We start from the raw sequence: 16,913 nt of genomic DNA, 5'->3' as shown, positions 1-16,913 counted from the left end.
TATATATATTTTATTTATTTATTTATTTATTATATATATATATATATATTGTTATCTCACACTCTCTCTAATCGCATTCATCAGAATTATGATATACATTACTTACATATATACGTTAAACGCATACATACACATACATACATACATACATACTCTCACATAAACATACATTTCTTGGAATAATGGCTGCTGGCAGTGTACAAGTCTAAATCAATACATTTACTCGATGTATTAACAACAATTCTATTGTTTAGAACAATCGACTTCTAAAATTACATGATTGGTGAATAAATTTCTGGTGTAGCAAAATGTTTTCTTAAAGCTACTTAAAACGTGATATACACTGCTTTACAAAAGTACAAAACTCGAGTCTTTTTAACACGACTTTAGCTAAATATAATAATCAAGATACAGTTAAAATTATCACAGTCGTCCATCATTCTCCATGACAGTTTACAAACTGAACATTTGTATAATTTTAAATGAAGCAATATGAGATCATACCTTTCCACTGCATTTTGTGATTTTAAATAAATCACAAAAAAATATTCACTAACCAAGATATCATACGAAAGTCTATCTTGTTTTCATTTGTTTGTTTAAAAAATATACAGACCGAACCGTTTCTCTGTTGGAATACAAACACGCCATATAACTAAACGTGCAATAAGTTACATTCTACAACTACAGTCCCGTGCATTCTTTGGTGGTAATCCACTTGTACAGTTCCTTTCTGGGAACCGTACAATTGCGGAAATAGTCAGCTAACACAGCTTTTAATGTAAAATCGAGACGAAATAGTCTTTTATAGGTCTACGGCATAAAGCCGAATCTCTTTCGTATAATGAGATGGTGATTTGCGTTTTCAGTTCCAGTGGCACTTCCTATATAGAAGATAAAATCTAATCAATCTTTATCAGAAATAAATTAGTCAACTTTGATCGACGATGGTAACACAGATTGTTGACAATCTTTCCGTCGATCGATCCTTAAGGTAAGAGCAATTTCATTGCTATTGGCCATTACTTTACGAACATCCACACCTATCAACTACCATTCCAGGTAGCATGCCATAAATTATGTTATACTCTTCGTCGAAATAAAGCATAGAAATAGGTGACATTTTTCGGGGGGCACAACACGGTCCCGCCGAACCTTGAGGGTTAGCTTGTTGCACCAGGTGAGTATGTGGATACTTTTGTAAAAACACGTAAGGACATTCTCCACTGCAATAGTTAGCTTCGTAACGTTTGGGAGCTATAATCCAATCCCATCCGAATTCTTCGAAGTCTACTGTCAGCGGATAACGACAGCATCGCACTTCGTTCGAATTCTCTTCACAATTCAACCCTATCATACGTTTTGTGCGGCGACGGCGCTGCTTGTCTATTTTCATTTCGATAAATGGTCTCTGCAAGGAAATACGTAAACTTATTATTCAAACCACTTTAATATATGTTCTGTTTATTCTAAATCTTAGTCAAAAAGTAACAGAACAAATTTAGGAATATTTCATTTTGCTGAAAATCATCATTAATTAAAGATAAACTTTTTCAAGATCAACCAAAACTGTTCCTAGAATAAACTAATTATCACTTAAGATAATGTTCTTACCCATGCTTCTTCACCTTCTTTCGGTTCCGTAACAGCTAATTCACGTCCTTCACTGTCGTACGAACGAATAGCAAAACCTAAATTGTCCTTCGGATGTCTCAGCCATCTAGATACAATTTTTCTCACGTCGATTGTTGCCCAGCCTCCATGTGTCAACTTTGTGTCCACTTTCTTTGCTTTAACCTACAAAAAATAAAAAAACTAATTAAATTAAGTTATTTTAATCATTTTGTAATTGAGCAATTCCTTATAAATTTTATAAAAGAGAACGATATTTTGTCAAATTTATAAAGTCAACCTTACTACTGTTTATATAATTATTGAATTTATATCTTTTAACTCATCACCTTCTGATATAAAAAGCCAATCATTATTGGAACGAAATCTTATCTTTAAAACATTTTTTAAGTTTTAGAAAACCATTCAATAACTTCACAACACAAACATAATTCAATATTACAATTTATATATAGAAAATAATAAGATAAAAATTCTTAAAACAATCATTTTTATTATAATTTTAAAAATTTGTATCCGTAAATAAATTGGCGATAAGAAAATTAGGATTTCTAATAATATTGTGGACTCATGTCTGGCAATTACGAATGCAGACACGCAATACGTGACAAAAGTTAATATCGAGTAAAGTAGTACAAGGCATGCTTCAGACGGGCGGGCACCACTTCGTGATTATGTAATTGTGGATCGTTACAGATACACACGCATTGAATGCTATCATCAATTGGATTATTTAAAGACCTGTGTTTCTGTCGAAAGTAAATTGATATTCTAGCCAGTTAATATTTTAAACGCGATTTCAGATACGACAGGGCCAAAGTTAAATGTACATAATATTTATTTATAAAAATACGTTCTTTTAAATTGTAGTTAATATTACTTTGTACTAAATCCGTTAAATGCATACTTAATTACTGAATTAATAGAAAATATTCTTTCTAAATGTCTACAATTTAATAATAATAAAATGTTTTACAAATATGTTTAGTATAAACAATTTATCAATATGGATTATCTGTGTATATCTTGGGTGCAAAGTAAGGGCAAAGACTACATCGATAAATGCGACTTGTATGAAGTAGGAAAAGCTATATATATATATATATAGGAAAATTGAATGTGTGATAATTTTGTCAAAAGCCTGGGATTAAATGATATCCGTAGGGCCAGTGAACTTACATGTAATAAAGATGGTGAAGTCTCGCCTCTCATCACCTGATAAACCACTATCCAGGCAATAGAATCGAGCGAGGACGGGGTCGGACGTATATACAACCATAAGTGGGCTCCTGTCACGTGCGAGTTGATCACGTTAGCCGAGAACTTAAAGTACTGATAGCGATAGTCGGCCGGAAAATTCCATTTAATCGAAGCTGAAAAATAAAGCAACAATTTATATTAGGTTCATAAATATTCATATTTATATTAACAGATATGAAATTTATTGGCTTCCCAACAGCTAAGTATTTATTATTAGCTTTCGCACAATAATTTTTATCGTTGAAGGTTACTGATAAACAATCTGGTTTTCGACCGCGAGATGACCCTAATTCATTTCGTTGGCTTTTCGTGTTCTTGATATAGGCTATGTCGGTTGATGCCCTTCTCCAAAATATCTGTCCAAATTAAATATATGTTTATAGAAGAATATCTAATCATTTATTTTAGCACAGTAGCCGTAAAATTGTAAATTAACACATATTATTCCCACATTTTGACACAGTCTTAGGTGCAGGAAGTTTACTACCTGATTTGTCTATCTGACGATCAAAAAGTGAAAGGTACTTGGAGACAACAATACGTGTACAAAACATAGTGACTGTGATCAAAGAAACCCTTCTACTAAAGTGACCTTTCCCACACCCTCTACACGCAGTAGGCAAGAAAGTGCTCCACTTTCAGGGGTAAACATCTATACAGAATAAGAGTAAGTCTTTCTTTCCCCAATGGCATTCGGCTTTTGTCTGCTGACCGTAGGGTGCGCAACCTATGCCGGGAGAGCGGGGTCAACCAGCCACAAGTGCGTCCTACTACCGGATGGAGTAAGGTTTTTCCGTACACCAAGGTTTATAGTATGTACACCACCCATCAGTTAACTACTGACAGACGTTTTGTTCAGCTATGAGAAAAGTGTGGCGGGAACAGCATTCGTTCTTTACCCTTTCATACCATTTCCTCCGCTCAAAGAATCACTTTTCCTCTCTATCGTTTCATTGAGTTATATCAGCTTATACTAGAAAGGACTCATAAAAAACGCCAATGACGTCGAGGAAGTTCTTTTCTTATGCGAATAAGTTCTACTAAATAAAATTCGTGATAACGATCAAAATTACTCTCACTAATTAAACATAATTTTAAAAAATTGTAAAAATCATATCTTGCAATGCTGTAAGCTTGTTATAATCACAATACTTTCTTTCAATTTTAGTGATTGAATATTACTCTGAAAGAAAATCTCTCCCTATGCATTAATAACTAATGTCCCAGAAAAAAAAATATTGATTGACGCTGTATCCAAAGACCGCATATTATTACTGATTTTATATGGTGTAATCCCCAGGGTGCAAAAGTGGCCCCCCATCCCTCACAACTTACTCATATGGTATAAATAAAAAAAAAAAGGAAAGTGGCCATTTAACAATCGAGAAAAATGCACAGTTGAATCTGTTTTTAAAAAATAAAAGGGATGGCAATTTTTATTGTTCTAAACACTGGGTTTATAGTTGTTTGCGAAATCATATTTTTGATTTAATTTCCATTCATCAAGATCCATGTGTCATCTTCTCGCGAGTTTGTCACACAAAGACCACTTTCCGCTTTATGGCTGGCAGAGTAAAGCAGCAGCTGGGAGATGTGAGGCCTCTGCGTACGGGAAACGTTGCCAACCATCTAGGGAATTTGCGGAATGGATGGGGGTGGGATAGATACTATTCGTGTGAATGATCTACGGTGAATGTGACATCGAAAGTTGCATCAACCTGTCCGTTTTTAAAATGCTTTAAAATGTTTGTCATTTTTTTCTCCAATATTACGAATTTTCCTCATCACGTAAAACATACGAAAAAGTATAATATTGCTTTTAATGATTTATAAATCTATTTATTAACGTAGTACTACGTATTCAATAATTTTCATTTAATAAAAACATATTATTATTAATTTTCATAATCTGAAAAGCTTTAATTGTAAAAATGATTACTCTAATAACTTATAGAAGAGAATAAAATCAATTAACACTTACGACTTTGACCGAAACTAATAAGTTTTTCAGCAGTGACATGATAATCATCTACTTCCTCCTCAAACTGAGGTCCAGGCATGAAAGGTTCTCCGGGAGCATCTTTTTGCATATCGTACTGATCGAGTAATTGGTGAAGAGGTGGAATTTTCGGCACTGCCTTTCCGGAGATGTTGGGAGGATGACGAAGACCGAGTTTACTAAGGATCTCAGATTTAATTGCGTCTATCCTTAGTGCTTTCATGTCATCGTGCATTAAACAACGTGAACAATTGCGTGTCATTTGTACTTCCTGGTCTTCTGTTCTGTTGTCGTGTTCTTCCGATTTGAAAGTATTAACCACGTCGTCTAATTTCCAAGAACCATTGTTATGTCTGTCCCATTCGTCAACAAAGTCTTTGATGGCATCTTCTAATCGTTCCCCATATAATGCTCCATCAACAGTAATTCGTCCGCTGGTGTGCATGCACGCTAACATTGAAACCAAAGTAATTAAGCAAACATAAGTTGTCCAAGTAGGGGCCATGCTGGCTGCGGTTATGCAGCTGACGGATGGCGGGGTACTGCTGGGTGAAAGCGACAAGTGTAGCACTGCTACTCTTCCCCGTTTTTATAACGGTGTTCGCTGCATTTTTGGAAAAGGCACGCCTTTCGTCGATTGGCATAGAACACTCGACCTACCAGGGACTTGGATGTCGTCCCAGCTGGCCAGCAGACCAATGAGTGAGTTGCTGGGTGCAGGAAACCCTAGCAAACGGTTCGCTGGTCGGCAATGCATCGAGTTGGGTCCTAATATGACACGAGCATTTTAAGTGTACAGTTATTTTATCAGTTTGATTATATGTGTAATAAGGATTGATCGTTCCCGCCTTACAATCTCTTCAAAAATCACCCTTTAATAAACGAATGATGAAAACAATTCTAAATTCTCCCTTTTAAAAGATAAATTAGTTAATCGTGTCTCGAAGCGAAGGCCGTTTCTATTGGGTTAATTTTTCTATTCAATATAAACTTTGACCAATTATTCTTACGTTTAAAAGTGAATCAAATATGGTTAATAAAGGGTTAAGGAAAGACGTCAAAGGTGCTGTAATATATTAAGACTTTAATATCAAGTTCACAAAGTTTAATAATAAGGAAGTGTATTTCACTCAAAAACCGATTTAAAATTCTAACATTTCTTTAGTTGAATACGCAGGGCAAAATTCATTAACTCAATTTCATGTAAATCGGTTAAAACGCAAATATCTATGCTAATTTATTATATTTATAAATAATGAGATTACTTTTTACCGTACTCATAGTAAATCTCTCAAGATCGGTGCACAAATAACTTCAGTAGAAGATAATAGCTATTATAGGTCTTATGTAAGTGGAACAATCTGTCACTACAGTCATCGCGCACCGATTTGAATTCATTAAGAAAGCTTATATTTAAAAAAAACTGCATTAAAAGTTAGTTGCACAAAATTTAAAAAACATCACCCGAAAAATGTTCTATTCTGTATTTCACATAAAACAATGAGAATGAGATTACGAAATAAACTGTAATCACCAATTACTGAGCATAGGTATGATTATCATATGATTGTCGTGTATTGTATTTTGACAGAATTTAATAATCTCGGAGGCTTCGATACAGATTGAAAAGAGAGACTATGAGTGTTTATAGATAGAGAAAGATCCAAGAGTGACGGCATACCTTACTACTGAGCAGATACTCGATGAATTAATAATGTTATGAGAAGTTCATAGCAACATTTGTTATTCATCCTATACTTTGTAGCCCTGACCCAAAACACTGTTGCTAGGCGGTGCTGACTGTTACATTCCGGTCGCCTCACCCTTACTTGACCTACCATCCGGATGGAGTCCAATGACGAAGAAACGATATTTTGGAAATATATTTTGATTCGGATAGGAACTCTGATAATGGAAAAATAAAGCCCCAGAAAGAGTAAGTAAACTATACTTTTGTCATATCTAACCGTAGTAACGACGCAGGCTAAGTTGCGGAAGTGACTTGGAAGTTGATAGAGGTATTTATTGATAAAAATTTTTCTGAAACGCGCCTCCTTTTTTCTCAAAAGTACAAACATTATCCTAAAGGATGGAGTGCATATTTTCATCAAAATGTATTTGACATGGAATTCCACCTGCGTAACACATACTTCCCGTTTAGAGGAACTTATAACGCCTACCTGAATACTTCTCTTGAGATGCATCCAAATTCGCTGCCTAATTTTGGTTATGGTGATTCAAAGACGATCTATACATAGTATCTACTTTGGTCTAAGCGTTCTATCAACAACATAAACAATGTCAACGTGACTTTAATATATGAAGACGCACATTTTAGAGAGTACTGACCGGCGTCCTGCTCCAGCGTTTATTGACATTGCTCCATCGCTTTGTGCAGTCGTAACACATCCAGTACTTGTTGCTATCGAAATCTTAATAAAATTAATTAATAGAGTATTTAAAGAGCGTTTTTCTTTCTTCAACAACGACTACTTTTAAAACTACGCAAATATAATACACTTATCTAAATATATTCAATTCGTAATTATTATTATTTCGTTGGAGATTGTAATACTTTAAGAAGTTCCCAATAAAACTTCACCTTTGTTACTACACAAATAATTTGATATATAAATCATAATTCAACCAATTCTTGTTAGATTTACTAATAAAGCTGGCCTATAGTTTAAATTTGCTGCATTCTTTAGTTTTACGTCATCTAATATCGCAATATAATCGAACCGATTCTTTCTAGAAAGTTTTCTTAAAGTTATCATCAACTATATGAAGGACTTTGCCAGGTCAAATGAATATTAATGCTTCGTTATCAAAAATTTCCGTTTATTTATGAAAAATATAATCATAAGCTAATAAAACAAAATGAACCTTCGACACTAAATTCGAACCAACGTTTTAAATTAAGCTTACAACCAATTGTTCTTTTATACTTATAAGAAACTGCCATTAGAACAGGAAAATGATTGTATTTATTATCGCGTAAATATAAAAAATAAATAGACTTCATAAGGTATATTTGATTAGCCCGTTGCGTCATTCTATTCATTGTTTAAAAATAGCAAGATTAATATATATTACAGAAACAATGAATCTGCAACGTAGACTACTATTTAGTATTTAATTTCATTTTCTGAACAATGAAAACAACAATTGAAAGATAAGAAAGTACAGAAAAAGTTTCTTTCGAGATCCAATCATTATTTAATCATCTGAATAACTTAGCTTTAATCAAATCAAAAATTAACTACTTTTAATAACTTACAGTACGTTTTCAATATAACTCAATATGATGTAAAATACTTAAATAAAATGAAGAATTTGAACAATAATTCATTATTATTGTTCAAATTCTTCATTATATTTAAGTATTTTACATCATAAATGTTGATTTCAAAGTAATTAAATTAATAAAAGTAATTCTAGTCTTCATGATTAACAATATTCAATAACAGTTTTTATTACAATATATATATATAATTGAAATAATACCATTTAACTATCTTATAAAACTATATAAATAAAAACAAAACTTTCTTTTCCGAGTTTAGATATTTTCAATGATTCAGCGAGAAATGAAATAAAGCAAAATAATTAAGAAAAATTTTTAGATTTCTCTTCTGGAATTGCTTTCTTGGATTATAGGTATCTATTTTTAGTAGCTCATTACCAAATTTAGTCACTAGTTAAACAAAATTTAATATTATGGCTATTAAAATTTTTGAAAGTATTGCTAAGGTTTTAAAAATATCTACTTCAAATTTATATTCTCTAAATTAGAAGTGAATATCTTATAATTGTTATCCTTATTGAAAGTTTAGCAGTATAAATTTGCGTCTCATTATTATTTCTATTCATTTTAGCTATGAAAAAACTTCTGTAATTAAAAACAATTTTATAACAATTATACAATTGACATTACGACCTTCCAAAATAAATAGACTCGGATACAAAGAATAAGCGAAAAGATATATAACACAAGCATAACTTACATTAATATATATATATTAATGTAAGTTATATTACTGATTCAATAGCAACACAAAAATTAATAATGATATTAACAAGATAATCAATACCTGTAGCATTCTTACTAACTTATGAAATTATAATATGAATTTCGGAAATACATTCATTTTTCATTTTATTCTCAATTTTTTTACTAGTGATGTTTAATATTATTAAATTAATTGGTTGTAGTTTTATTATATTTATAAATTTTTATTATTTTCTTTGTTAATTTTATAACTTCATAGTTAAACCTACAAAAAAATGATATTATCGAAACAAATTCTACAAAAAAGTAACATTTAAACGAAATAAAAAAAATTACAATAGTGAAATTAAAATAATCATTATATATGAAGATTAAAAATGATGTATTTTACAATTAAAGATTGAAAAATAAAGTAAAAAATAAACTTTATAAAAAAAATTAGATTTAAAAAATTTAATGAATAAACCTGGCGAAAAATATAACTAAATAAAATCAATTTTATTTTAGATATTAAAAAATAAATTAGAAAAATAGAATGAGTACTTTTATAAAATATATTTGTACATAACTTTAGGGTGATCAATTTATTATAACATAAATGTTGATATAATTTTGTCTTTTAGCGAAACTTTTTATTTAAAACATAATGTAATATAATTATTTAATTCTTTAGTTTTATTTTTATTAACCGAACACTAACAATTTCTAAACCTTTCAACTACTACATATTTTCCTTTTGAATTTTGTCATTTTATAGGCCTAAATTTATTAAAAAGATACAACATATAAAACCGTAAGTGTACAAAAAAATTTTAAATGCCAATTTTAATTTTTTTAATTAATAATTATTAATAATTTTTAAAGAAAACGACGTAGGAGTCATAAAAATATTCAAGTGATAAGTGATAAAAAATTATTTTACACACAAACTTGTTATTTAAAAATAATAAAGCTTAGTATAGCTAATTAAAAGACAAATCATTTTGTAAATTGCACCTTTTAGTAATCTTTTAACTTCGATTTTTATTTAAAAAAAACTAATAATATAGGGCCTATACTATTAGTTTGATGAAATAGCTATTAATATTAATATTAATTTTACTACTATTTTCTTATGTACTAATATACCAGATTATAAATTGGCCGTAAAAAAGCATTAATGAAATTAAAGTTTTTAAAATATTAAATGAAACATAATCCAATTTAGAGTAAATCTCATTTGAATTATTAGAAAAATTTCTCTAATTTAAGAAAAAATTCTATTAAACAATTATTAATTTTAATTCAAAAGTTAAGCACAAAAAATATAGGCCTAGATACAAGAATATTGTGTCATGTTATTTCTTTATCAATAAAAGTTAATTGTTACTTGCAGGTCATATTCAAACAATATTGATTTACATGGAATCTTTAATTCATTTATTCATTTCTTTACTTCATTAATAATAAAATATTAATCTTCTTTTAAAATCATAATTTAGCCATCAAAAGGTAATATTCAGCTGTACATATAATTTATAATTTTGACATATTTATATTTTTTAAAATAATAAAAGTTTTAACAGTATATATATGATATCGAAAACGAGTCATGACTTTATATTCTATAATAATTAGGCCTAAACGCAAAATTAGAAAACACTTAGTTTAATATTTATATTAATACTTTCGAAAATTTATAAAGTGTATGAAAGTATTAATACAGTAAAAGTAAAATTTATTGCTTTAACGCATGTAGATTTTACTTTAATAATGTTAATTCCATATGTTCAAGTAGTTTATCTTTAATCTAAATAAATTTTTTACTACAGAATATGAGAAAAAGGTATTAAAAAATCTTTGACCTATATAATTAAACTATATCATATAAATAATGAAAAACGAATTAAATAATATTAAACCTATATATCTAAATATTGATCAGTTAAATATCTAAATTCGTTACAATTTTCCTAAATTTTTAAATAACTTTTATAATATAATAATAGTTGTATAGCTTAAATATATTTTCAATTAACCTTTGAGTAAGGACATTATATTATCTTCATAATGAAATTAAAGATAGTGTCGAGACATTCTAGAATAGTGTTTTTCATTGAGTTTATCCTAATGTTTCGTGGAAAATATTAGAAAAAATATATATATAATATCTATACATATACTGTACTTTAATGCAAAATATAAAAAAAAACGTATAAAAAATTAATAATAAATTATAAATTCAACATAAGGAATTTAAAAATTAGGTTGACATTATGATATGAAAGTATTTTATCGTAATTTACGTAGAAACAATTGGTTATTAGTTCATCTCTGTTGTCTGTTTCGATAGATTACTTTAGAGAATAATTAATTTTTTAAAAAATGGAAATACTTAGTAGAATAGCGTTGATGAGTTTGCAACATTCCGTAAATTGGACAGTTACATATTGTATTTCAGTGTCAGAAATTTCTCTCCAACGGTGAGTCTGTTTTGGGACATTTACAGTGTTTATTTCAATGACTAATTTTTATAAAGTTTTGGCGAATATCGACATATATGCTAGAAAGTATTTCACCTGTTTTTCGCACATTTAGTCTTCTGTAATCTGTAACTTGTAATCTGTTTTAAATTTTATATAGTACAATCAGAAAATTATACCAAGGAAAACAATCGATGAGGTATTTATATAAATTTTTTTTTTGTTCAAAAACTATATTTATAAAGTCAGTAATAACTCCTTTACGACAATATCAATACAAACATAAATTTTGAAACATTCAGATACATCAATACAGATGAATCAAATAAGTTAAAATAAGATAATATGAGGCAATATAATTTTAAACTTTTAGAATATTATTACTGAACTTGTAATATAAAACAGAAAGATATCAGAAATATTATAGCATCATATTCGATGGAAAATCTAAATTCATTTCATATTAACATGCAAAAAAATAAATATATAAAATCAAATAAATAACAAAATCATATAAAATATAAAACAATCACTAAATCGATGCTGAACCCGACATTACACTTAATTTAATTTTCAGATATTAAGCAATTAGTATTTTTTTAAACCGTTAAGGTAAAAAAAAACTTTCAAATTAGAAATAGAGAGTAAGGCAAATTCTCTACGACTGTAGAAGCAATGCTAGTTTTGAACTTATAGACGAAAATTGCCGATAACTTTTCATATTCTGCGGCAAAAACAACGTTGATGCAGTTTAAGCATCCTAACAAGTTGTTTCCAAGCATTAAGATTGTCACCCTCTTTTATGTCAGATGTGATTGTAAATAATAATTGTTCTTTTAGGATTAGGTTTAATTTCATATATGCCAAATAAAGACCAGAAAGTGAAACACGGTTTGTCGAAGTGCATCAGTTGCACTTGCGTTTTATCGAAGAATATAAAAGTAAACCATGGATAATTTCCATTCCTAAGTTTGAAACGAGAACTGTGCTTAAATTAGTCTCCCTTTATAATTTTATACTTTGTATTATTCTCTCTTCAAGAGTTAAACATTTAATAATTTTTCGACTCTCGAAAATTAGGCCAAGGTCATTGCAGGATTCGGTACCATCGATAAAGTTCAATGTGCGCCTCAATATGAAAAGAAATTGATTGTATTTAAATATATATATGGGAATGCTTGTATATATCTAGCATATAAAACACAATATATTCTTAAACATAATATATAAAAAGATTACAAAAATTACAATTATACAAAAATTTGTTATGACATTTCATAACTTTAGAAATAGATGCAGTAAGCTAATTCTACAGTATATATAAATAACGTTGTTTTAAGAATTATTTATTAATAATAGCAAACTGAGTGATCTTTTAAATGAAAACTCATTTAAAAGATCATTCAAGAACAATATTTAAAAAATAATATAATAAACCAAATAAGAATATNTGTAAGTTATTTATATATAACTTATGTATGTTGTACATGTAAGGCTTATTTAAACTTATTAAAAACAATATTTATGACTTTCAATTTGAAAAGCTTTCCGAAAATTATTTTATTCTTACCAAATCGTGCAAATAAAAAAAAACAGTAAATAAATAAGCTTATACTAAAAGCTAACTTTAATAGAGGAACAGATATTTTCTTTTTGATAACGTGATATATAAGTTATAAATTTTATTGAAATATTATAGAAAAATACGATTTATGTCGTCACGATTTGTAGATACGTTATGTCTACGAATTTAAAAAAAGAAAAAAAAAATTATGAATAAGCCGATTCTATGAAAATGGTCTAGCCACGTTTAAGTATGTTACTATTTTTATGAATAATTGACTGCCACGGGAAATGTATTATAACACTATGATTCTTTTTGCAATGATTGAATGATTGATAGGTTAAATAAGTCAATTAAATATAAAGAAAGTGAACAAAGAGATAGAAAAAAATCTGAAGTGAATAAACCACATTTTTTTCTATCACGCTCATTGCCACTGATATTTTTTAAATTTACCTATTTAATCTATATAAAAAAAACTGTACATAGAATTTGATAATGATTATAATTAAATACAGCCAATTTTAATTAATGATTTTCTGATTATTCCCTATAAAGAAAAAAAAAATGCTAATAAATATAACATGCAATTATTTCATTTAAAATGCTCTAAATAGGCTCTATATCCTGTGGTGCAATTACTTTACACGTAAAACAATTTTCTAAGAAAAATTTATAGAAAAAAAATCAGGGGTAATTAAAATTTTTAATTTAAAAAAAATAAATCTTCATTATTAAATTAAAATTTTCACATATGACGAGAAAAAAACATCAATATTCAATTTGCATAAGTATATTATTGCTATTAATTACATTTAACTATAAATCAATATGAATAAAAGAAGAAGAATTATCCAATTAATTCATTATTAACTTATAGAAGAGGCACATTATTTATTTTTGCTATTCCTTTTATAAAATATTAGTTTAGTCAATTTTGACCTTAATAACACGTCAATAACATTAAAATACAACGTATATTTCCTGATCGTTGAATAATCGAATATTGATATATCAATAATATATTATGAAGTAATCGAAGTTTATAGTTAAAGCAAAAGTTAAAAATAGAAATGAAAAAGTATCCCAGATATTTCGATCTGTTTTAATTAATCTGCAAGTTAGGAGAAGGAAAGGTTTTTCTGATAATTTGAATCGTCACATAAATTAATTTAGATTTAATTATTAAAATTAATGATGTTATTCGCGTTAATATGAAAGTCAAGGCTATTAGTGGGTAGATATTGGACCCTTTGAACACAGTTTTTCCAGTCAAAGGTTAGCAACTGTGTATCAAACATGAAACGAAATCAACACGATACGTTTTTATTTTTCATTTAACGTCAAAATAGTTTTCTAAGATTTCTGTTTAATTTAATTACTGATTTAACTCTTTACTCATTGCGTAACGTAAAGGAAAACTTTTTTTCTTTTTCAATTTCATGCTTAGAGTCTATCACATTTTAAATTTGGAAATTAATTACACAAAATTTTCAAGCTGCTAAAAATACAAGAAAAATTACTTGGATAATTTAAATAAATACGTTTATAATATAATATTATTTAAAAGAAAATGATAAACTATAATAGAAAGAAAGCATTAATATTTTGGATTAAAATATTAATTGCTGTTTCGTCCAACAGATGGCAATATGTTACTTTAATACTTAAGATCGATGTTATTTTAATATAGGATCATCTTTAAACTAATTTTTTATTCGTGTTAGAAATATTTAAACTCATTCAAAAATCATGTAACAATTCTTTGCATTGTTATTTCTAATTTAAATATGAGGAAAAATAACTAGGAAGCATCCGTAAATATTTAAGTATAGCATTTCAACAATGCTTATTTCTTTTTATAAAGTATTTACATATAAAACTATTAGAACTTTAAAATACATTTCCTTTATATATTAACATATAGGAATAGGATTTATAAAAGTGTTAAAGTGTTAAATAAATTTTAAAACCAATATTCTATGCATTATGCACTAGCTCACTATTTGATATATATAATGCTTATTATAATTGTATATTAATATGATAATGTTATAATTTCATTATAGCATTATATTATTAGTATACATTTATAATTATACAATTATAAATCCATTATAATTCATTCAAAATTGAATTATAACTTCATGTTTAATGTCATCTAGGTTAACATTATTTAAAGCATTACTCAATTTGTTATATTTATTTAATGTGCCACTAAAAGATATATTGAAAAGAATTATAATTATAATTACAACCAATTTTTAAAATTCTACTTGTTGAACATGCAAAACTTATCTAAAATTATATTTATGTATAAATTGATGATTAAATATTGAAAGTTGTAATAGTTTGTTCAGAATTTACATCAAAAGTATTTAATATATGTCAAATTAATAGTAAAAATATGTTTTTGTAATAAATGTATTAAAAATTATACATATGTGTGTATTTCATATACATGTAAATACTGTATATGCATATATTAATTAATATTATAATATGTATATAGAACTATATTTTATGTATATCTATTTATATATTGTATACATAAATTTCAAAATTTATTATTAATAATATTTTTTTAAAATAATGGCAAGTTATACATAAATTTTACAGTATACAAAATATATTCAGTTTTAATTTTTTTTTTTCTTTTTAAATATTAAGTGCATAGAAAACAATAGATAACTGAATTTTATAGGATTAAATATATCAGTTTCATACATTAACCGGATAATTATATAATAAATAAGTTATCAAACGTATTAATAAATTTAATAAATGCAAAATTTTAATACTGAAATTGATCTACAGATGGCAGCAACGACAGATATCCTTATTTTATATTATTGGCTAGCTCATGCGTTAAACTCTTTTGTTTAATTTCCATCACATCCGTTTCGAGAGGATAATAATTAATGATATTTTTCCTTTGGTTAATTAATAATGCATCAGATGTTTGGAGGCAGAGAATTGTGGCAAACACCTGGCAGATACAGTCAGGTAAAGAGAATAGGAACATCTGGAAAAGCGTTAGAAAGCCTTACATAAATAGTAAAATGGTAAACAAAGGAAAAAAAATCTCAAAAGACACTTTGTCAGTTGTTTTATTTCTCACTAAACATTACATGTATCTCAAGCACAATTATGAATATCCTTAGGATAAAGTTTTGATTAATGCGGGTACTGCAGATGCATTAAAAATGTATTTTTATCTTTAGAAATTTAGAAATGAAAAACCTCATAGGTTCAATTAGAAAAGAGAAAAGATTCTGGGATTTATGTATCACCAACAAATATCATGTGGTTGTGCGTTCATATATAAATATATATATATATATTTTATTTATTTATTTATTTATTATATATATATATATATATTGTTAGCCAATGAATCATTACCACAATTTTAAAATTTTCACCGTTGATAATATTACTGTCCTTACCTTCTACTAATATTTTGCCTTTATTCAAAAGACATGGGTCATCATAGACATACCAAAGTGTACAATATCTTTTAAATCTATGATTTTATTAAATGCAGTAACNCTCTCACATAAACATACATTTCTTGGAATAATGGCTGCTGGCAGTGTACAAGTCTAAATCAATACATTTACTCGATGTATTAACAACAATTCTATTGTTTAGAACAATCGACTTCTAAAATTACATGATTGGTGAATAAATTTCTGGTGTAGCAAAATGTTTTCTTAAAGCTACTTAAAACGTGATATACACTGCTTTACAAAAGTACAAAACTCGAGTCTTTTTAACACGACTTTAGCTAAATATAATAATCAAGATACAGTTAAAATTATCACAGTCGTCCATCATTCTCCATGACAGTTTACAAACTGAACATTTGTATAATTTTAAATGAAGCAATATGAGATCATACCTTTCCACTGCATTTTGTGATTTTAAATAAATCACAAAAAAATATTCACTAACCAAGATATCATACGAAAGTCTATCTTG

At 27.8% G+C, this 16,913-nt stretch overlaps 1 protein-coding gene across 1 annotated transcript; it reads right to left on the bottom strand.

Annotated features, from left to right (window-relative positions):
• Positions 1-584: 584 nt before the first annotated feature.
• Positions 585-6,415, bottom strand: LOC111624578 (growth/differentiation factor 8-like). The gene is made up of 4 exons (XM_023367473.1): positions 4,874-6,415; positions 2,812-3,005; positions 1,615-1,797; positions 585-1,411 (listed from the first exon to the last, which is right to left on the bottom strand). The coding sequence occupies exons 1-4, from the start codon at positions 5,394-5,396 to the stop codon at positions 1,028-1,030; spliced, it is 1,284 nt and encodes a 427-aa protein (XP_023223241.1). The 5' UTR covers positions 5,397-6,415; the 3' UTR covers positions 585-1,027.
• Positions 6,416-16,913: the final 10,498 nt, after the last annotated feature.

Source organism: Centruroides sculpturatus, unplaced genomic scaffold (assembly GCF_000671375.1).
Source record: "Centruroides sculpturatus isolate CEXI.00-Female unplaced genomic scaffold, Cexi_2.0 scaffold15, whole genome shotgun sequence".
Classification (NCBI taxonomy): Eukaryota; Metazoa; Arthropoda; class Arachnida; order Scorpiones; family Buthidae; genus Centruroides; species Centruroides sculpturatus.
The sequence above is the reverse complement of the archived record's forward strand: the minus strand, read 5'-3'. Positions and strand labels throughout refer to the sequence as shown.

Bases quoted from the DNA above. Each gene is read 5' to 3' on its own strand.
- LOC111624578 (XM_023367473.1), bottom strand. From the start codon at position 5,396: ATGGCCCCTACTTGGACAACTTATGTTTGCTTAATTACTTTGGTTTCA. The intron at 3,006-4,873 runs GTAAGTGTTAAT...TTTATTTTTCAG, and splicing joins TATTAGTTTCGGTCAAAGTC to CTTCGATTAAATGGAATTTT. The intron at 1,412-1,614 runs GTAAGAACATTA...ATTTCCTTGCAG, and splicing joins AAGAAGGTGAAGAAGCATGG to AGACCATTTATCGAAATGAA.